Raw genomic sequence first — 23,506 nt, 5'->3', positions numbered from 1 at the left:
GGAATGCACCTAAACTTATTTTCACTTTAACAGTTGGCGCTTACTCTTTGCTTCATTATAATAATGTACCTTGGAAGATTAAATATTTATTTTAGAGTATTTTATTTTATTTTCAGCATGCCTATATTTGATTATTTGTTGGAAATTATTTTCTTAGGATGAATTAATAGATTAGTTTACTATTTAGTAAGAATTTTCTTAACAAATTTTTTCCAGTTGTTTCTCAGCCCTTTCATGTGTTCTGTGTGATAAACTATCTTCAGATTGCCTTATCGAGAGATTAAGTTTTCAGTCCATGGCCAGCGAATCTTTTCTCGGTCTAAACGAGAACATTTATTTCGTCAATTTAATAATTATTTTTATTTGCATTTGATGTGTTGATGAGTATTATATAAAATAATGGATATTTACCTATATATTTGAGAATATTAATTAATGAGCAATAGCAAATGTATTCAATGCTAATAAATTCGTTGAAGCTAGATCCTCAGTTATTTATAAATATTTTCAAACTTAAAAAAAAAATCAAATTTTTAATTAAATTTGAAGTTCAAAAAATCACTATAAGAAAAGTAAAATGAATAATAGAATAAATAAATTCGTGTTCCTAGCTGAAAAATAATTGTATTTTCATTATTATTCTAGATTTTGCCTTTTTTGGGTCATTACCCAATCACAACAGATTCAAATCTTAAATATTTTTAAAAATTTGTGAAAGAAATACGCTGTATAGAGTTGGTACTCTATAATAAATTGCAATAATTTATCATAAATTTTGATAATTTATTATTTTTTAAAACAATTTAATTAATTTTATTTCATAATATTGTTTTCCAAATTTTTATTTGAGATATAGATACGATTTTTAAATTTTTCATAATACCTGTTATAACGAACATCGTTAAGATAAAGTAATACATCAGACGAAAGCTTAATATGTGCATAATTTAAGTTAGCTTATTAAAAATGAGCACCCTAATTAGAATTAATAAATTTCTTATGAATGAATGGCTGCATTAAAAAGTATTTTCCATATAATTGTTTATGGGGATCACCTTTAGTTTCATAGTATTTTCGAATATTAAATTTCCTTAATTCAAATAGAAAAAATATTTTCTGAATTTCCAAAACGTTATACTCCTCTGATCCCTCTAAAAATGTATCAGAATAATAATCAAAAATTTCCTGGAAACATCGGGATTCTATAAAAATAGTTAAATGAACTCACGTAACAGATTTTCTAAAATTTTGAGAAGCATGTTATGCATTTTAATAACGGAGTAAATATATAGGGTTTTGTAATAGTGGTAAGATAAAAGGAAACCATGCATAATAAAATGGTGAATAAGATAGGCTCGTAATGAACGAATCATTGAACGCTAATAAATACTGAACCGATGGGAAAATATCCCAGAGGTAGACCAAAGCGTAGGTGGGAGGAATGCGTCTAGACCGATATGGGATTTGGGTTTGGATGGGCGTCACTGGCCAGATGTATTTAGTCAGTGCCTTTATTATTATTATAAATATTAAAATAATATAGATATATTTTTCACCAGGTTGAAAAATTGTAGCAATCATCACATCAAAATTGCTATCAGATATAAATACAAGAATCAAAAGACCTACGTTATTGACTCTCTTGTATTCCTGGTTGAGAACCTGTTTTGAGTCTTAGTTCTATTGCTACGTATATATGAGGGGTCCGTTTTCGTTCTGGAAACAGCTGGAAGAATCTAATTAACGCTTTATTTATGTAAATTTTTTAGGTTTTTCTCAAATCGTATGCATGTTTGGTCACTCGCCATTCCATTCTAGGATTTTATATACTAGATTTTTTTTTTAAAATCATATAGTTTTCCAGCTGTATATATTACTAATTTTATTCTTCGAAATTATTTTTGGACCAGAGAAAATAAAACTTAGATTTTTAAGGGTAAATACATACAAAATTATTATTTCTCTACAATGTGTTAAACAACCTCTACATCCCTGATCACTATGATCACGAGGAACTGGAAATTGCGGACTTATAGTATTATAATTGGAATTAATGATAAGCAAAGAAAGAATTGAATATTTAAAAAAAAAAACAACTATATATTTCTCATTATTGAAAGTACTTAAAATATTAATGCATTTAATGTGAGAATAGAGTATAAAGATTTTATTATTTTTGGGATGGATAAGATAAATTTTGATAAATTACGTAATTGGAACAAAACACCATTACTATTCTAGGTTGCATGTCTATCTTATTTGATGGTAAATAAGAAGGTTATTTGCCAGATAATGATTACTTCATTATATCAATTTCGTGACTATAATGATGATGTCTTTATGTATTTGAAAAATCAGATACACAAAAAGTTAAGTGTGACTGAATTCGCTGATGATCAATAGATGATTTCCACAAATCAGATTCACGGATTTAACTCCTATTGATTACATACAGTTAGTACCTTTTACCCTACTACTAATATAGGACGATTTCGGTTGCGTAAATATAAAAGGAAATAGGCCTATATCGTTAGAAACTGAAGTTTTTGGGGGTTGCGATAATTAAAAATAACGGAATGGATGTGGAAAATACAAGGTTAAAGATCTTAAGATTAGACCTTCTTTCCACAAACTTAAAACTTTACAAAACTATCATCTTCCCTTATGTTTTTGCTGGTACGAAACGAGGCCGCTCGCTATGAGTGAAGGAAAATATTTGGACAGAAGAAGAATGCGTTACCTAGAGAATTTAAAAGGCTTCAAAACAGTAATTTATGAATGTTTCAACCAGTAAATATTACCGAGGATTGCCTTCTATTATTTTTGGTGTTACGATCTCCTCTTGTAAGATTGTTACAAGTACAAGAGGAGATCATAACACCATAAATATTAGAAGGCAATCCTTCCCGTCCGACCCGCCCCACTAAAACCCCGATTTAGTGACGGTCCTATGTCACTTTTGAAAGGTTTACTAATATCGGGAAGAGGAGTCTAAAAAGTTGCAAAAAAAAACCGTTTGAAAAAAGTCATTATGGCAAATTTTGGAGTCTAAAGTTGGCTTATCAACGAATAGGCCACAGAAATATTTTATTCATCTGGAACTTTAAACTTTATATTTATTGGAAAAGTTATTTAACTTCTCACCTACATTATTAACTAATTTGTTCTTAGTAATAGTTTTTTTTTAAATGTTAAAAAATAGTTTACATTAACGTAAGTGTAAAGGTTTATTCTTTGTTGCATAATTAATTCTGGAGATAGTATGGATGAGTCAGTTGTACTGTGTTCCAGAATGAGTTCTTTTAATGTTCAACAGTTTTTTAACCTTCTCCTCCTCCATCTCTTCTTGAAGATAAGAAATGTCCACTCATTTATTTTCTGGTATTCCATTTTTGTAAAACTATTTGATGAAATCATGTTATTCTTGTCTGTTAACTTTTATAACGGACTACTAAAAAGATTAGATAAAAATATTAAAGGAATCCACATTTCATATGTAAATTAAAAAGTTGTAAAAGGAATATCAGATATAAAAGAACAGACAGGGACAAGACACCGGCTGGAAAGGACTTGCCTCCAGTACAACATAAATAAAGAAGTGACTGCAGGCTGGGTTACGGCGCCGCAAGGACATTAGGATTCCAGAGGTTGGAGTACGCTATTTATAGAAGAACTATATATGTTCTCCAGCACATATATACACCTCGTCGGAGACATTAATTATCTAGGGAAAGGTGGGAAAGCTGGCTTCTTCTGGAGAAGGCGAATGCACCATCAGTATGAGGTTTATAGCCGGATGGATGGTTAAGTCCGTTACATAAAAATATATTTAAATAACATTTTATGATTTAAATAAAATTAATAAATTTTACAATGAGATTTAATTTTGGGTTCTTTTTGTTTAAAATACGAAAAAATATAATTTTTTTCCGTAAAAATGAATTAATCTTCAACTTTTTATTGATGTTCAACGTTTCGACGCACCATGTGGGTCTGCATAAGGCTGTTACGATGAGCAGAGGGTTATACTAATAAAGAAAAGTATTGAAATTTACCAGATTCCGTTGTCAATTAAAATTTATTATCGGAACAACCCTCATGAAGACCTGCATTACTGGTCGAAACGTTAGACATTAATAAATAGTTGAAAAATATTTTGGTTATTCTTTACTGCATCTCGGACAATAAAAAAAATAGCATTTGTTCCTTATTTTTTTTTAGAGAAAGATTTAATATTCAATTCGATTAATATTAAATTAACAAACATAATTATATAATGTAACCAATAGATTATTGTCATGATAGACCTGGACCAATCAGTTATTTTTATATTTAATAATGACAGAAACTATTGCATTAGACTTTTAAGATACAAGGATATCACATTAAACTTTCTCCCTCTTCAGATAAACTAGGAGTATCTGGTGTTTTAATTTAAAGTAAGTATTACGTAAAAATAAATAAGGAAAAGTGGAAAGGGGAACGGAAAATCATATTAAAATATAATATTATCTTCATCCGTTTTTAATAAATTAACTTGCTGATTTGTATGAATAATTCAAGAATGAAATGATCCGAGAACATTTGAAAATATTGAATAATGTATTAATATGCTGGGGTTAGTAGAGAAAAGTTAAACTATCATAATATTTACAACTTTAAATTCGAAAATAAAAATTCAGGTTTATCAGGATTACTTGTTTTAACTGAACATTGAAGAGAGCTTTTTCCTTTTCTGTAGTATACGCAAATCTATAACTGTCTAATATATCTTTATGTTTTACATATAGTATCGCAATGAAAAGACAATGAAGATCTCTCAAACTAACGGATTTGTCACCCAAGGTTAATTTCCTTTTAGCATTGGATTGAGTCAGTTGTTTAATCTGATAGGAATGGGTTAAACAACCTTAAGGTAGCCACACCTGTAGGTTTTTTTCTCGCTATTTTATTTTTCTTTAACATTTTATGTTTTTTCTTGGTCACAACATTACTCGCCGAGAATATTATAGTAGATATTCAATTGTTTGTATATGTATGTATATTTGATATGTATGAATAGATCAAGTTGACTTAAAAATTATAAATAGAAAACAACAAGCAGATTCACTAAACTTTATATTCCGGAAACCTATTAATTTGTTTTTTAGTTAAACAAAATTACCGATTTATTTAATAATATAATTAACTGATTAATTGTTGTTTTGACATTTTAACCAAAGAAACAGATAAATAGTGGCCTTTTTTATATAGTCCTTTAACTCCAATAAATTATTAGCGCATTTAATAATTAGTATTAAGTATAAGTATTAATAATCCAACGTGATTCCAAGTTGGGTTTGAACCGTAGGGGAGGGAGGTGGTGAAGAGGTAACTCATTTGTTTTGTTAGTTTTTTGTTTAGATTAAAAAAATATTGGATTTAGTACTATTGATTAAATGTTTTAGAAAAGATTTCATAAAACTTTTTTTTTTTAACATCAATAGTTTTTCTTCTTTCTAAGCCCCATGGGAGCGTGGGGTTATATTATGATGGGAAAAAGGTTGAGGGTAGCCTCTTTTTCTGCATTGGTAATGCATTATTTGAAGGGGGGCTGAGGAAATTGGATCTTTTAGAAAAGGGTAGTCTGTATTTTGTGTTAGCCTGATGTTGACGAGGGTCACTAAGTTTGTTGAGTCAGTAATAATTTAGTTACTTTTACTCAGTCAAGCCTGAGTCTTTTTATGTGTAAACATAATAGTTTGTGAGATATAGAACCAATTAAAACATCTTAACGGGAATATCGAGGAATAAGATTGAACATAGTTTATATTTGTCCCCTCAGAAACTACAATGTTTAGAAAAAAACATTGCCAGAACACTTTGGTAAGAAATTTATTTTTTGCTTAGAACACATTTTACTAAAATAAATAATTTTCGACTGATAAGAAAAAGACTAACAAAACACACAATTTTTGTTCATTTTTGAACCCATCAGGCTTTTATTTACGTAATTTACTGCTGTTACTAAACAATATAGAAAAGATCGTTTTAGATTTTGAATGTTAGAGCTAGTTGTCCAATTCGAGTCGACTAACAAAATTTGTCCCATGAACATCTCAGAAACTACACGGTTTAGAAATAACGTCATGTGACAACGTCTTTTGGAAATTTAATGTTCTGTAATTTTCAACAGCAAATTAAATATAAGCAACTGAAACTTGATTTAAACTTGTTTGAAAAGAACAAATGTTTAAAGCGGACCCTTACCTTTTTTAAAAAAAAAATAGCTTGCCATAGATTTTTTAAATTTATATAAGTAACAAGGGAAAAAGATTTGTTATTATAATTATCTTTTTAAATGTACTACGTCATTTATTTATTGAATTGTTCCTATATAAGTTTGGTTATTTTATAGTCGTTTAGTTAACCATCTGGTTTCTATAGATAATTTAATTCAGAGTTCTGGTGACGTATAGCTAAGTTTCACGATATGAAATTATAAATTATTTTAAATTATAAAAGATTGAGGAAGTAGAAGAAAAATGATCAAAACTACACCTCCTGACCCTTCGGCTCAAATTTCGAAGAAATACCTGACAAGGACTTGTTGCCGGAAACATGTCTATTTATAACGTATTCTTTTCCCAAATCGAGGAGACACAGGAAGTCATCGAACGATCAAGTACAATATCTCTATTGCCTGACTATCCTTCAATGCTTTTTCCAAATTTTATGATTCTTGTGAAAGTTGGCTAAAATCCTTTCGATAAAAGGTGTCTTACTGTTTCACTGAAAACCTTGGGTTTAGCATTACCTTGAAAACCAAGTTTCACATTTTATTCTCCTCTTTTTAAACAGTTTATCGAATATCAAAACTCCGTTAAAGATAGTTTGCTTGAATAATTCTATCAACATAGAGGATAGAGGATATCGTTGTTTTCTCAAGTCAAAGATTAAACCATGAGGTTATAATTGTAGTGTTTATCCCAGAAGGGGGTAATGGCGGCCGTCGCGCGGCTATTAGCCTGCTTACGTAACGGCCTAACGGTTAGTCCAGTACTAGGAAGTTCTTTATCGGCAAAAACAAAAATTGTATAGAATCTTTAAGCTTTGCTTTAGAACGTTGTAAAACGTGAATATCTAATATGGAAACAAAGTAAAATTATTTCCTAACATTCTCAGCCAATGGTAGGTGGAGTGTGATATAAGAGTTAGTGTTTGATTCCAAAAAGATCCAGTTCAAATGTACTAGTATGAAAAATACGCATAAGTTGCGTTCCTCAAATAAGATGTGGAGTGGCTCACAACCTGATCATTTGTAGCTTTGTAATCATTTTCAAGCGACCGATTTTAAGTTTGATGGCTCAGATTATTCACTGAGATGTGATTCAATTAAAACAATTTGACCTCATAATACTGGAATTATACCTGTTAAATCTACCGGTTTGTTGATTTGGGGATATTTTTTGAGCTAACTTCACAATCCATTTTCATATTCGATCTCACAAGTTACTCAATAATCTCCGATGAGTGTTTTGAAACTATCTGAGCTCAAAATATTTTCTTATTATGTATGATTCCTAAGATAAATTATGTATCTTAATTCTGTTGCAATAGGAAAACCGAAGATGAAACTGGGTTTATTTTAGATGTATAGCGGAGATTCCCTTACCTTGAACATTATTTTTTTTTTAATGTTCCATAAAAATGAAGAAATCGCATTTGCTTTGGACTACCTGCTCACTATTCTTCCAGCTTGTCAGCTAAGCAATTAAAAACACTAAATACAATTATTTAGAATCACTAAATAGAACAGAAAATCAAAAACTTTACTAAAAGAAATATTGTTGAATATTTGTTTTAGTAAAAACTAAATTAGTTAAATTTTCGTACGATATTATTACATTAAATTAATTTCCGGCTAATCCATCGTAACCGGTTTTTTTTTATAAGTTTAAAAAAAAGTGTGTTTCCAGAAAACAATCAGATTTTTTTTCTCAACAATTAAGAATTTTTTAATGGTGCTAAACCGAATTTTCTCCTAGCTGCCGTTTACTCAACGAACACATTAAAAAAAAAAATTGGTCGACAGTTCATCATTCGTCCAAGGTGTAAACCATTCGTAATATTTCCATCGTAAGAAAGTTTCGGTTGCCGGAAGGTCTGCTACAAGTCGCTAGCCATTGAATACTACAAGGAAAGAACTTTTTAATTTGAAGAAAAAAATGAATAGAACTTGTTTTTTTTATTACTTAGGTAGTACTACTTAAATTTAGTACTTAAATTGCCATTACACCTTGATACTATAGGAATGGTGTCTTAGGTACATTCCTGTCCACAGTGAGGGAATATAACATGTGTACCTTTACTAATTGTGATAGGTAAATATGTTGCATTAGTTGAATACTAACTTAGCTTGTGAGTTCGATAATAAACTACCTACATTGTAATTTTCTCCTGCGTAAGATTACCAATGTTTGCGAAAATATGTAACAAACAGTTTTCTCCAATTATTTCCGGAAGGAGCGGAATTTATTTTCGGAAATGAAAAATGCTATTTGTTAATATAATTTTAATTTAATTATTAATCAGCTTTCTTTTACTTCTTAAAGTATTGATTTAAATCAGTTATAACGTGATTCATACGATATCCTTACTAGAAGATAGTAAAATTCAGGCTAAACCCATCAAAATGTATATATGTATATGGTGGGCTTTATTTGGAACTACTCTACCCAATAAAGTCCATACTTCGAATTTTTAAAAACAATAAAAATGAAAAGTTTAACCAGTTGTAAAATAGTAAAACTTACAATTATTTTTAAAAATACGTATTTGTTTTGAGATACGTAATAATATAATAAACACTTATTATAATAAAATAAATACTTAACCACTTGGTTATAAAAAACTATTTAAATAAGATGAGAATTATCGGTTGATGAGCTATATTCGAATAATTAATATTTTAATCTCTCAGGTGTTTTTGAAACTTAGACCTTCTGGATTATATGACATTCTAAGACCGATTATCCCTAATTATACATTTTCCCTCAATTTCCCTAATTATACATAATTATACATTTTCTTCATTTACAGTGAGATCCAACATCACTTACACGTCTTTGAATTGGCAAACATCTCGAACTTTGTAATGACATATCGCAATCGGAGACTAATCTAATTAAAGGGGCCTATTTGTTTGTGAGAAAGGTCTCATTGGATGACTCTCTCATGTAGCAATAGCTTCTTGCTACATATCACATTCTCATCGACTGAGAGTTATGTAAAGTAGCTAACTATTACTGCCGTGGACGATGGTTATCTATGTAGAGCAAACCCTGTGAGGATAGCGGAAGGCGAACGCTCATGTGTATGCTGCACATGAGCGGCTGACGCAACGGCTCCGAACTGACCACAGCAACCCGTGCCTTGTTTACACCCGTCCGGTACTCCATTCATGTATTAACTGGACCTTGCCATTCATTGTATAAACCTTCCTGGATCCAATCAACTCCGTCATCTGTTATTGAAAGTTTCAACGGGTCTTTATGTACTATACCCCGTAAATATAATTCAAGTTATAGCATTGCGGCGTATAAGGTTGTAGGGCTCAGTAACGAGCGGATCCCTAAAATGGTAATAAACACTGAACCGAAGGGTAAACATCTGAGTGGTAAACCGAAACGTAGATGGGATGATTGCGTTAAAACTGATTTAGTAGAATTGGGTTTTGAGGGGCATCACTGGAAGGATGTATGCAATGTGCGTTTAATGGTATCGGCACCGAACCTTCGGGTTCGTTAGGCCTTATTTATTTATCTCTATAGCTTTATTTATTTATCTTATTTAGCCTTACCAAAAGTTTAAGGCAAAATTATGTCAATAAAACCAAGGTAGTAGTAGTATGTGATAATATAAGAAACTAATTAAAAATATTTTCCGCTACTTTTAAAACGCATGTTCCAAAAAAAAAAAAAAAAAAAGAAATGATTTCTTGAACAGCACAATGTTATCTTCTGTTTGATTTGGGAACCCGTGTAGACGTTTATTGTGTTTACATTAGTTACCTAAGTGACACACGAGAAGAATGGTTATTATTTTTTTTTTTGTAAAATAAATAATTACTCACTGTCAAAAAACCTGAAAATGATCTTAAAACCGTGAAAGTGATACTTAATACATTGAGTTAAGAATTGTTTATTTGAAAAACTTCTTATAAGGGTATAATAAATGAACATAATAATTTTATAAATCGTTATTTAATTATCAGTAAATCAACTAAGCACACTTTAGGGCTGGCTTCATCTCGAACTTTGTGCTATTGATATGGAAAGTTCAGATAATAAAACTTAATTACATTAACTATATTGTTCAATAATTTCGGAGCTTACAAAATAAAACTGATAAAATAAGTTTTGGCCAGGTTTCTTCAAAAAACTATACGCCGCCAGAGAGGGGTTGGGGATAATAAGGGCAAACATCTAACTTGCTCAGTGCTAAAATGAGTGAACTAATAAAACGCAAAACTTAGTGTTCTGTTACTTTTGATCTTCTCAATTAAAATTGTTGCGGAATTCAATGGAAGAATCTACGTGGACTACAGTAACATAGACTCTGAATATCAGGATTCCAAAAGTCTCATAAGGAATGCCATTACTTGGTTTTTAGTTTTAATGAATTTAAAAAAAAAAGATACGATTATGTTCATTCACAAACGATTGGAAGGCAAATAATAATAAACCAATTCTAAACTAAAAAGAAAAAGGAAGTGATGAACAACAAATTGCAAGTGATTATTTCCAATCTCTGCTCTACGTTCGTTATCGTTGATTTTTACCTGTAGCTAGTTTTGCAGGATTTATGGTGCGATTTCCCAGTAGATATTCATCACTCGCCCAGTAAAGAATGGGCAACGCTGCATCAATGGACTAGCTCGGGCGGAAATGGGATTATACCTGTTGTTAATTATGTTTTACGCTCAGTGAACTGGATAAGTGTTGTAGGGAAGTCCGTTCTCGGTTGCTCTTGGCAACATCCTCAGCTAGTGCAGTCTCCGGCCGGCACTGCTTATCTTCCATCGAGATAATTCTCTTACATCATGCTCTTTCGATATGCATGATAGGGATCTGAAAAAATCCAGAACTTGGAAATGGAAGAAAAGTATGCATTGCTTAGCAGGAAAGGATAAACTGAACCAAAGCTACTACGAGCGACAAATGAAAGTGAAGGGAACTCCTGTCTTTGTTAACCTGGTTCAAGATCGAACAGTGTTCTTCTGTCATCAGATTAGATGTACCTGTTTTATTTAGACATTTATGACGTTTTATTAATATTTTGACCTTCTTAGATCTATAATGAACTTTTATAGTTTCCATTTTCTACGAGGAAAATGTATCTCGCATCGTGCTAAACTTCAAGGATTGGAGAACTCACACTTTTCATGAGGGTACAAGGCTCAACCGCAATCGAAAATAATCTTCGCTGATGAAGTGGAGGCTTGCGGCTACACCTGCCTCGTATATCGCAACATGAGGTTCGCCCGACCTCCAGTGTATTTTCCTCGCATACTCTTATAAAGGTTCCTTTTAATCGGCTTATAAGTTTCAACTTAAGGAATATTTGTGTTCGTAACGAAGGATATTATGTCATAGTACATCATCGCATTTTATTAAACCGACATGGTCTATTCCTCTATAAACACTATGGCAAGATGAGGTTAATGTGAGCAATTAGGAAGCGAATACCAAAGGTACATTAAGGTCAATCACAACTCTTACCATTTACAGTCTGCTTCGATCACGTTTGCAAAAGGAGCGTTATTGGGATTCTCTATATGGCATGGTTGCTATGGACGAAATAATGTGTTCAACACCTAACTAGTTTCTCTAGAATCCTAGTTATTTATGAACAATATAATAATTTAATACAACAATAACGATAATAATTTTGAAAAAAAAAAATGAAACTACAAAACGTTCACTCAATAATCTTTTATGTTCCTCTTATTTCGGCTCAAATGGGGCGAACCTATTTCTAAATATTGATGTTTAAAGGAAAACAAATATGCATTTGTGAGCGAAAGTAGTTGATTGAGGACCAACTATGTACCAAGCCACATTATCTCTGAAGAATTTATCAAAACTGGATTATCGGTAATTGATATGCGTGTTACAAGAATTTTTGGCTTTGACAAACTAAACTAAATTTGATCCTTTATGTCTTTTAAGCTAGAACTAGAAAATTTTTGATTCTCAGGGCTTTTTTTTTTTTTTTTTTTTAATTTCCTAGAAGAATTCAAAGTTTCCCTACTTTTAGCTCTGCGGAAGCTAAATAAAAGAAATCTTTTATCAAAATAAATTTTAATTGTTTAATAAATTATTTTCTTTAGCCTAACATAAGTTTATCATTGTGTTATATACACAGAGTTATCATTATTAGTAATTTTGCTCTATACTCTTTAGATTGTGTGCATGTAATTACGTTCTGGCCAGAAATTCTTAAAAACTCATTCAATTGATTAAAGCCCTATGACTTCTACCATTCGTTGTTGAAACATCTTACTGAATGGGATATTTACAAATTTAATTTCGAGGCAAACGGTGACTTAATTGAAATTAGTAAAGACAGATTTGGTCGCCCATTTGAATTGGGTACTGTAGACTTCGCATTATTATAGGAATGGCGATGATGAAGCAATGAGAGTTGGCACTTACCAAGAGAAGATATAAGGTTTCCCCAGAGCTCAGCAGTCTGCCACGCGAGAAAGAAGAAACCGAAGAACCTGACAACGATGCCGTCGACCGGCTGGTCAGTGAGCTTAGCGTAGACAGCGCCGGCCTGCGTGAGGTAGGTCGCTTTGGCTGCCCACATAGGAGCTGCGCCCAGACCGAGCAGCACTCCCGCCGGTACCAGCGTGTAGAACCTGTGCAATTACATTTGTATTAGCTTATTCCTTCTTGTGTAATATCTCAGTAATATGATTTAAGGATTTAACATAAAATATTATATTGAAAATAATATCTTTAAAATTTATGTAGAATGAAATTATAAAATTTTCTGTATGTAACAAACGAAGTACTTTATCTTTTACTTTAGAAGTACTGTTCAATATTTTTACAATTTACTTCATTGGAGGCAAAAGCTGTAAAAAGTATTTGAACTTTTGGGTGCCATTTTGAAGCAAACGAAAAAAAAATATAAATTTTGTTATTTCCAATACATCCAACTCGATATATCGATCACAAATAAAGATAAAATTGTAACTTTTCATATCACAGGGACTTAAAGGTTGGGGGTATGATCAGAGTATGACTTCTTTAATGAGGACTTTTGTTCAATGGACAAGAAACTATTAAATAAAAAAATTAATATAGCATTTTTATCAACATCCTATTTATGCTTCTGAAATTAATGAAGTGAATTTTATGAAGGTAACTATGCATAGATTTCATCATAGATCATAGTTAAATAATGATAAATAAATATCATTCAGCCTTATTTGAAATAAAGTAGGTTTAATTTTATGTGAAGAAACATGTAAATGCACGTCCTTATTGTTATAATCAGTGTTGTTCATTTCGCAAAAGTATTTATTCTTAATTATTTTCGTCAATGACGAATAGGGAAGGAGTTTAAACTGATTTTAAATGGAAATAATAATTCTTATATATCACCTGTTAAGAATTAGAGTGATAGATCTTAGAATATAAATCTGAAATATGTCGTAAGAAGAAAATAACAATGCATCTTTTTTAGGACTGTAAAATCAATAAAATTACAACAAATTCTATTTTTTTTCGTTAGCTTTTAGTCCGTTTACTAGACCTAACCTAGATGTTCGACCACAACTTATATTTTACATCTCCCACACTTAAAAACACGTTAATTTTTCTTGTGATTTCTATTTGCAACTTCGGATTATATTAATTAATTAATGATATATTCTGGAGACAAATTGTTAGGAGTAAAAGAGGATTCATTCTAATGTTGTTTGGTGTTTTTAACTCGAAAAAGTAGTTTCGCCACTAAGATTTTTAACAGCTAATGCATGATGCTTGTTTAAATCAGAGGACGTTTTAAACTTAAACCTATATATTTCAATACTTCTAGATTACGATTATGTTGTAAAACAATTGTTTATAAGAAGAAAATAATAATGCATCTTTTGTTTACCTGGGGTAGAACTGAGCCATGATGTAAGGAGCATAGCAGAGCATAGAACAGCAGAGAGTCCACTTTACGGTTAGCCTCTTGATGAGGAAGGTGGGAACGAAGATACATGATAAGACGAGGGCGGCGTAGATGGCCGATAAGGAGACCGTACCGAGGCCTTCATTGGCATTTATCGACGACTGGAGGTTGGCCGTCCCTTGAAAAGCCGTGAATTGGACCATGAAAGCGAAGGAAACGGCGGCAACGTTTTTGAGAATCCTCCACTTCTCTTTTCGGGACAATTTGATTTTCTTCTTCTCATCTTCGATGATAGGAGGGGGCGGTTTCACTGCCAGTTCTCCGTCGTAACCCTGGTTGTCATAACCGCCTCCACCGCCTCCTACTACGCTCACGGTGAATACTCCATCTTCACCTTTCTTTTTCAGGTCCTCCCCACCTGACACCATCCTGCCCTCGAAATCTTGTAGTTCCTCTGGAAAATAAAATAAACAGGTATTAGATATATATATTTTTTTAGATAACGCTTATAACATGATTAAAATTATAGAAGTTTAGATTTGGAATTGAGAATAATTTTTACCGAGGTATGATTTCGCAGAATATATATTTTAGGAAACTATGAAATACGTAATTAAAATTTAAAATTATTTCGTAAATTTCAGTCTTCCATTGCTGAATGAAGGCCGGTTTCCACGTGACAGATATTTGTCTTAGGAGTGCTATCACAACTGTCAAATAGTATGATAGTATTTGTCAACACACTTACATAGAACTAACATATCAACTTCGGAAATGAACGATAAAACCTGATGCTTAAATACAACAAAAACAACTGAATGTATTAAAAAATAACGAACAGAAAACTTACAAGTTTATAAGTTAAATATAAGAAACGTATTATGAGGTTCTTAGGTGCAATAATTCACTCTCAGTATACATTGTGCACATATAGTTGTACATGCGCAGATATTTACTATCAAGTATGCTCAGGTAGTACTACAGATTCTGATAGTATGGAGGGTCAGAGGTTCAGCACTTTTGTAAGGATGTATTGTTTCTTTGTCAAAGGTTGTGCAAAGAGGCGATTTGTTCATGACCACGCTGACCCGCCCCAATAAGTGTGGACACCGAATGGCTCTCCTGACCTATAGGGTTGACTCACGGCTATATTACCAGCATAAATAATTACCTCCTATACAGCCAGAATCGAACCCTTGAGTAGGTAGCACAACGCCTCATCTTCTGTACTTTCCCGCTCACTTGGATAGTAAATGTAATAGTTTCACGTCGGTTGTAGCTGCAACAGCAGATAGCAACCCGGAACGTGGTTCTTACGTTGCAATGGGATATGGTCAATAGCTATCTCTCTATACTGGCTACTTGCAAGATTCATTTCTTATTCCTTCACCCTAAAGAATGTAATAGACAACGTTTACTAGCGTTCACATACCACGTTGTAGGTAGCCTGCCGGAGAAAGGAAATGTGTATCACTGCTGCCGATTAAGCACTAACCGTGGAGGTTCGAATCCCTCCAAGATATAGCAATAACATAGCCCTGGGCGAGGAGCGGTAGTCCTTCCCCCTGTGGATATGTACATCGACAGGCGTCTCCTCCTCCGCGCGACCTCGGTCGATGGAAGGAAGATGTCTTCATTTGAATTTTTTTTCTCTTTTAGTAGTTAAAAAGTTATAAAATTTGAGGAATGGGCTCGTTATGTGCTCGAAACATTCGAATACAAGTCAATTCAAATGTCAATCTGTGTCAGGATTATTTTCCTTCTTTTATAATCTTAATAGAACAATCTAAATTCCATTTGAAACAACCTCCGGTAAGGTCATCTAGTGATAGCTGGAATCTGAATTATTTTACATATCAAATGGATGTCACAGTAGGTGTTCGGTTTACTATAAAAATATAGATAAAATCAGTTAGCATCAAACGAAGTGTGAATCAAATGTTTAGATAGAAATGGAGATGCTATTTCCTAGAAATATAAACCTTGGAGGATGCTAGTTTTTACAGAAAGAGCTTTTGGTTTATTTCATTGGTTTATCAAGTTTTAGGCTGATAGTTTTAATTTTTCTTGACTTACAAATTTGAGCTCATAATTTCGTCAGTGTTCTATAAAAAGGCGAATTTAAAAAAATTGGTATTCTTATTTTTTACTGAAATATGCATATTAACAAAATAGTTTAACTATGAAACACAGTTAGTAATGTTACAGGTTTTTTAATAAAATAAACATATTGTAGGTTTTTTAAGCTAAAAAAATTTTTACAGACCAGATAAATTAAAATATGTATTCTCTAAGCAATTATGGAATACTAATTTTTCTCAGGTCGTTGATTATTTGAAAAATAAAATTTAATATTAAAATCACATTTTTTTTGTTTTAGTAATTTTTATAGAGATCTATTTTGACAATTCAATCCTCGAATACAGTTATTTTCAACCTAACAATTTTTCCGATGCAGAAGTCTTCAATATTTAAGTATATAATCCAGATAATGGAGAACAGTTTCAAATCATCGAAAATGTTTTAGTTTGTTTTGTTTTTTTCATAAAAAAAGAAAGGATAATTTTTATTTTTCCATTTTCTAAACTATTATTTAAGGTTTTACCTGGAAAGGATGTTTACATAAGACAGAAAATGAACATTCATTTCAGAACCTGTGATTTTAGTAGATTTCTCAATCTGTCCATCTTTGACGTCGAACTAACCTTTAACATCGTCTAAAACTATCGAAAATAAAACTATTATACTGCGTATCAGCATTTTCCATTACGTCATTATATTTCAACTTTTGTTGTAAGTCGTTAAGACTTAGTTTCTATTATTATGTGTTACAATAAAAGTTGAATGTACATTTCACCACTATTAGAATTTCGTTTTTTATAATAAGCAAGACGTGGAAAAGTCTAGAACTTGGGAGAACTTTCGATTGTGAAATTTCAAGACCGGTTCAATCTTACAAGTGACATATTTTTCTGTCTTGGGCCGCCATAAAATTACATAGGACACCAATAATTCTTGGTGAAAAGTATTAATTAAATGATAATCAGTTGTAATTACACCTGCGGGAAATTTCCAAATGAAATCAGGCCAAATAAATAATATGCCATGATGCAATGGATACAATTATTTTTTGTGCCAATCATGCGGCGAGTAGCAGTGTTTCTAACTAATTAGACGACATCCGACAATTAAAATGGAAGGACATAATTTAGTTCCGAAATGTCTCAATATAGAATACGCTTAGTGATAATTAAGGTTGTATTCTATTTGAGACCCTTAAGGCCGGCGAGAAGTGTAATTATAGGTTTATAATAAGCTATATAATTAAAAATTCATTTTTATATGGTCGTATAGAAAAAAAATACTTAATCTCGGCCAAGGTTTTCGGCCAATGTCTGTAATAATACAAAAATATATGAACAGATGATCCTAGTGTCCGGCTGTGAATTATTATGAGTATAAAACTGATTGGCTACATTAAATAACCTCAGATTGTTTCACATCATAAATTTTTTTTGTAAACAACGAATTCGGCCCTATCAAACTCCTTACATGGTCAGAAGGACGTTGAATGTAAATGAAAATATTCGAGGAAATGATTCGGCTGATGCAGGGATTTTTATGAGTTGGGAATCAAGTTTTCGACGTGATTTAAGAATTTTTCGGAAGGTCTAAAAACATTTAAGTTTCTCTTGTTGTGTAACAATTCAACTTTCGGACAACAGTAAGAGTCAGAAAAAGAAATGGACCAAACCGCTCTTTCCAGCGAGCAGATGAGAACCACTTTGTCATGATTTACAAACTAAAACAAGCATACAAACACCCCTAAATTATACGTAACCAACAGCTTTTAAAATCTCTAAGACCCACAAACCTCTTGCCATAATGATGAACGATAACGTAACTCCCCTCTCCTCCCTACCAACTATTCTATTTGGATTTAAAATAATGGAATATTTAATCATACATTCATTATAAAGGATTACAAACTTACTTCAAAATATTGTATTTCTATATTTTAAAGTTAAGATTGATTCAAACTCTGAAAAAAACTCAAGGAAAATTGGCGTTCACCCTGAAAAATTTTAACGAACTACTGTAACCCATTGACTATGTTCAAATTCCACAAATGGATTCAGTATATCTTTACTCTGTATTTGACAGAAGAAGGATGTGGAGCCCTATTAATAACACAGAAAAAAAATCTAAACCTAAGATTATTATTAGAAAATTATACACTTCTCTCTAGTTGTTCGAAATTGAAAGACATAAATTGAACACTTCCATTTACGTTAGCCCGATTTTAACGTCACTTCATAGACGGAAAGGACCAGCTAATTTGTCTGATCAACTTTTGTCTGTCAAAAGCTTTTAGGAGAACCATCAAAGCACTTTTTATACTGAACTTCACATACCAAGGCTTAGTGGGCACACACAGATCCAATCTACAATAATATGGGATTTCCCAAAAAATAATAAGGAACAATTTGGCATGTTTACTAACTCGGCTCCTACCCATTAATCTGATGCCCAACAACACCCATAGAAGATTGAAAAACTTGCAAGTTTTTCCAGCAGGTGCTGAACTAAGTTTCCTTCACTAAGAAGAAAGCGCAATATTCAGACAGGAAGATATGGGAGAGGGTATTACTATCTTCCAAGTCATTAATGATATATTACTGGATTCCTGTTATCAAGTTATGCCAATCGATTTTTTGACGGATACGAACAAAAAAAAATAAAATAAAAAAATTCTCACTGCAATGAACTAACCCTTCACACAGCTCAGAAAAATATTATGGGCGTCTATTAGGCGCACATGGAGACATGACTAAATAAAATTTACGGATAGCATTTAAAATTAAAATAAATTTATGGGTTTTTTAAATTAATCTTTTCAATACTTTATCAGATAACAAGCCATTTTCGTCACACTGATTTTCAATTGCCTGCATTATAATAGCTCTTTTTGGACAATTTACTGCTACAAAAATAACGATGATCGACTACAATTTATGCAATTCAGATTCGTTTAATCCCATTTTAAAAGGCATAAATCAATTTTGATTGCGAAGCCAATTTATTTAATGATAATCTGATATTATTTTTATCTTTCGGTGTAAAGAACATAAGCTGGATTTTATCTTTGAACTTGTAATTAATTTTTATGGAAATTATAAACAATTCCTGAGGTCCGTATTCAGTCATGAGCTGGCAAGGAATCGATTAGTCACTTACATTTTAAAGTAAAGTTATGTTTAAGCTATTCAAAACGTTGTTGACTAGTGTTCAAACGCTTTGCCAGCATTTTTATTCGGAGGGTTCAAGTAATTTCATACACACACACATACATATACATATTTGTGGTTTAAAAGAAAAAACCTCCAATTCAATCCTGGTTCACTCATTTCATTTTATAAGTATGATTAAATTATTCGCTCAGCTGTAAATTGTGATAATAAACTAATAATTGTGAAGGCTGCATAACGTAACTGTTTAAACACATTTGGAGTTTCTGACCCCTAGTTAGGTAAACCTTTTTACCTTACTGACTCGAGTTTTTACGACCATAATTAGAAGGAAGTTATGTAGAGAAGTTTAGGGTTCACTAAGCCTTTAATATAACGAATTTTGCTAAATAAGTACTACAGATATCATTCAAATGTTTTTACTAAAGGATTTATAACAGATCATTTTTTATAAAACTACTGAAACATGTTTGTCGAATTCAACAACTTATCCATGAACGGGGTTAGGAGGAAATATTAACGAAAATAATAGTGGATGAGTGATTTTATCAATTAACTCTTGAACTATTAACTCTAATCAGGATAGTCAAGGACCAGAGTTCGGTTGCAGCGGAGAATATTAATTCTATTACTGTAGCCGTAGGTTAAGCCTTTGGGGTGAGTTCCCCCTCTAGAGTTCAAAAAATAATACCTCTATATAAAGTACGAAATCCATGCAATTCCTAGGTTATTGCAGTTCACGTTATGATTAATAAGGTTATTTTTCCTTATTCGTGGCTTTCACCAGATGTAGCACCTGCCCGGGCCTATCATCAACGGTGTGAGGATAGAAAAGTTTAAACTTTATTATTTATAAATTTCCTGACTAAGCTATAAGTCTCTAGCAAAACAGCTTTTTTGCATCTGTTCCAAAGGATATACTTGTAATTTAAGACTTTTGGGCTGTACCCTGGACCACACACTGAAGGGGCAAGAGTCCGGATTTATGGCTAGGATTATATTGAAGAGTGAAACTACTGCAAGATTGGAATGATGGAGAAACTCAAAAAGCTTTTTCACGGTTTGTTATTGCGACGTGGAATGGAGATCCGTTGGTATATTATATAAAGATTTGATGGAGCCATATGCTCGACATTCAGTCGAAACGTGTTTAACAGTAAGTGCTGTTCCGCAAGTTTGGCATATACGAGAAAAATATAGGGCTTATTGTGAAAAGTGGTTTGATGATTGATGATGATCTGGTCCCAATACAGCTCGACATCCCGTCTATCAATGATCTCTTTAGGCTATATACTTGTAATAAGGCCTGATGTCATTCCGAAATTATTATTGGCAAATTTTTAGTGAACGATTTTAGTGATATCATATATGTCCCTTCCCAATATTTGCAAGCACTTGGCAGCCGATTCCGTTATGGCTTCTCCACTTATACCGCGTCTGTAGGTCCGGGTAGCTACCTCACCTGGTCCTCAATGACGAAAATAAATCCTTCTGTTTCAGCAAATGAATTACCCAATAAGGGATGCACATGTATCTACCCTTCCTTCGGTCAAACTGTAGTTATTATTAATCATAAAATTGTATTTTGTAGTAGTATATTTCCATTAAAATGGTTTAAATTTGAAACTATAAATACAGAAATACCAATGATTACATTTGTTTTATATTGTAGAAAAACATTTTCTAGCTAGATGTGGAATCCGAAGAATCCAGAAGAGAGAAATCAGTGATGTAACGACCTGAGGGGTAGAAGTATTGCCAACTTGTAACAAATCGAACAAGGCAAGAGATTAAATTTTGATCAACGTGACCAGAAGCGTATTATTAGCAAGGGGTCAAGCACCTCAAAACTCAACATTCCAGATCATATCAGCTTAAGAAAAACCTCCGGTGAGCCGTTGAAACATTATTTCAAATTGCGGTAGTTAAGTAATCGGACGAGGGTCCGTAGAACAAGTTGATTTTTAGAGCTGTATTTTCCGTTAAGTAATAAATAAAGATATGTATTATAACTGAAGAAAATCCTAAAAAAAACCTACCTAATTCGGGTAAACCTCAATTTATATTATTTTCCCATTTCTTTATTACCAGGTCCCTCTTAATAATAGCCGGCCCTGGTCGGCTTTACATGGTTGTTGTGACAGTTCGTAATTTATTTTTAACAGTTGATAGAGGGGGAGAGTGCATCATGCAAGAGGAACCTAACTATTTGCAATGCTATAACCATAAACTTATAATTAACAATAGTAAAGACCAATTAAAAAAAATAATAATTTTCTATTTGAAGAATTCGAATCTGTGTAACAAAAATGTCACTCCGCTACTTAAAGTCATATAGAAAGAAATCCTTAAATCTGGTGACGGACAAAAAGCATATTCTACAGACTTAACGACTTTTGAGTTTCTTCTAGCAAAAGAAAGTAAGAACCTGATAGCCGCTTAAATTATCGGCTTAGCGTTGTACGAGAAACTTTTCCATTTTTTTATCTTTTTAGATAATGGATTAAAAAACTTGTTGAGTCGAGATATAAACTTTCAAGATGTGAGGTCAAGACTTAAGGTGGGAAGATCAAGCTCTGACAATGTTTGAAGTTTAGAATAAGTAAAATAGAGGGCTTTGGAGAATTAGGAAAGTAGCTGAATTGGTGAGCCTTTTTGTATTTGCTAAACTTATTTCAAAGACTATTAGACTACCATTTTGGTTTTAAATTATTAAGATTTAGTCTAATTTATAAATGTTTGTCGGAAAATATTCCACCAAATGATTAACAACCGAAAAATATCTTTTCAAGAAGAGAAAAAAGAAAATTTAGTACTTTTTACAGGTGTACTGTGTTATGAAGGAACTATTTTGTGTCAGACATATTCTATCCATTTACAAACCAGATTACATTTTCCAGAATCTGGAACCAGATTGGTCACTGTTTTTGGAATAGTCTTTTATATACACCTTCTTAAATGTTGACAAAAGTAAAAAAAAAAAAGAAAAAAAATACCAACAGTTTATTTACTTTATCATTGGCGCAGACCTCTAAATTAATTAAACAAAACACGATGAGATACTATAATAAAGTGGATAACTACCAGTGGTCTCTTTTCTCATATGCGTGGGTGGCAACTTTAAGTGTTGTATTCCTTTTAACGCTCAATAATTTACAGCTTCCCTCATATAACAATTGTGATCATGAATCGAAATGTAAAATGTGATAATTTATGAAATGTTTTTACAAATTTACATGGAAATGATTACTCCGCTAAATAGATTTAACGAATTCTCTAGTCACGTAGAGTTTGAGAAATGGCCTAATGCTCTGGAAGATAATTGCTAACGACGCTTTATCCATAAACTGTTGGTACCCTTGGCTTATGAGGGTTCCTGGAATGCCTCCTACTGATCTATGGGTCACAACTGTATTCTAAGTCATGAATTACACATGTACCTCATCAGAAATCTTCCCACACGCCCGTAAAGTTGTCGATGGAAGAGAGATATTTCAGGATCAGTCTATCGAACGTAATGGAGCACGCACGAGTAATGAATGAACTAGTCGTGGATGTGTAATGTTTTTCAAGCATGTTCTAATGAATCGAGGTAACATAGTTCCGTCGATAAGAAAGCTGGTGAGAAACATTGTCATTAATTGTCTTTTGCAATCCTGTTTAATGGGGAGTTTTATGAATCCATTAACCGTTGATTTCAAAGACTATCATAGTTCAAGGATCAGTGCATACAATTTTAATAACTAATTTTATTTATAAAAGAACTTTACAAAGAACCGGCTGTATAACTAGTGTCTTCTCTCTCTCAGCGCCTCTCGATTTAAAAAAGGGTAATAATGGATGAAATATAATCCAAAACATTTTCTAGAAATAAAAATAATATATAGGAGCCTCAAGAAGAAATAACCTAGTATAAAATAGCAGCTGGAAACAAGAATAAAAAACTTAAAATAAGTACTTCCAAGACTAGTATTTATTAAAACATATAATTTTATATAACATATAAGCTGAAGAAAACAAGTGGAACGTTGCTGAATTGTGTATATATGTACATACTCCATGTGTGTGTTTGCGTTTGTTTA

The 23,506-nt window shown here is 32.2% G+C and overlaps 1 protein-coding gene across 4 annotated transcripts in view; it reads right to left on the bottom strand.

Moving 5' to 3' along the window:
* The window catches only part of LOC106689715 (UNC93-like protein), a 230,167-nt gene that overhangs the window by 54,462 nt on the left and 152,199 nt on the right, over nucleotides 1–23,506 (bottom strand). For all 4 annotated transcript variants that reach the window (XM_014434865.3, XM_067051915.1, XM_067051916.1 and 1 more), the window contains 2 exons: nucleotides 14,158–14,629; nucleotides 12,699–12,907 (listed from right to left, as the gene is read on the bottom strand). In XM_014434865.3, the coding sequence (XP_014290351.1) occupies nucleotides 12,699–12,907; nucleotides 14,158–14,603 (655 nt within the window). In that variant the 5' untranslated portion in view covers nucleotides 14,604–14,629. The remainder of the gene's footprint in view (nucleotides 1–12,698; nucleotides 12,908–14,157; nucleotides 14,630–23,506) is intronic.

Source organism: Halyomorpha halys, unplaced genomic scaffold (genome assembly GCF_000696795.3).
Source record: "Halyomorpha halys isolate HHAL.00 unplaced genomic scaffold, Hhal_1.1 Scaffold47.1, whole genome shotgun sequence".
Classification (NCBI taxonomy): Eukaryota; Metazoa; Arthropoda; class Insecta; order Hemiptera; family Pentatomidae; genus Halyomorpha; species Halyomorpha halys.
Note: the sequence above shows the minus strand (reverse complement) of the source record. Positions and strands in the feature narration are given on the sequence as shown.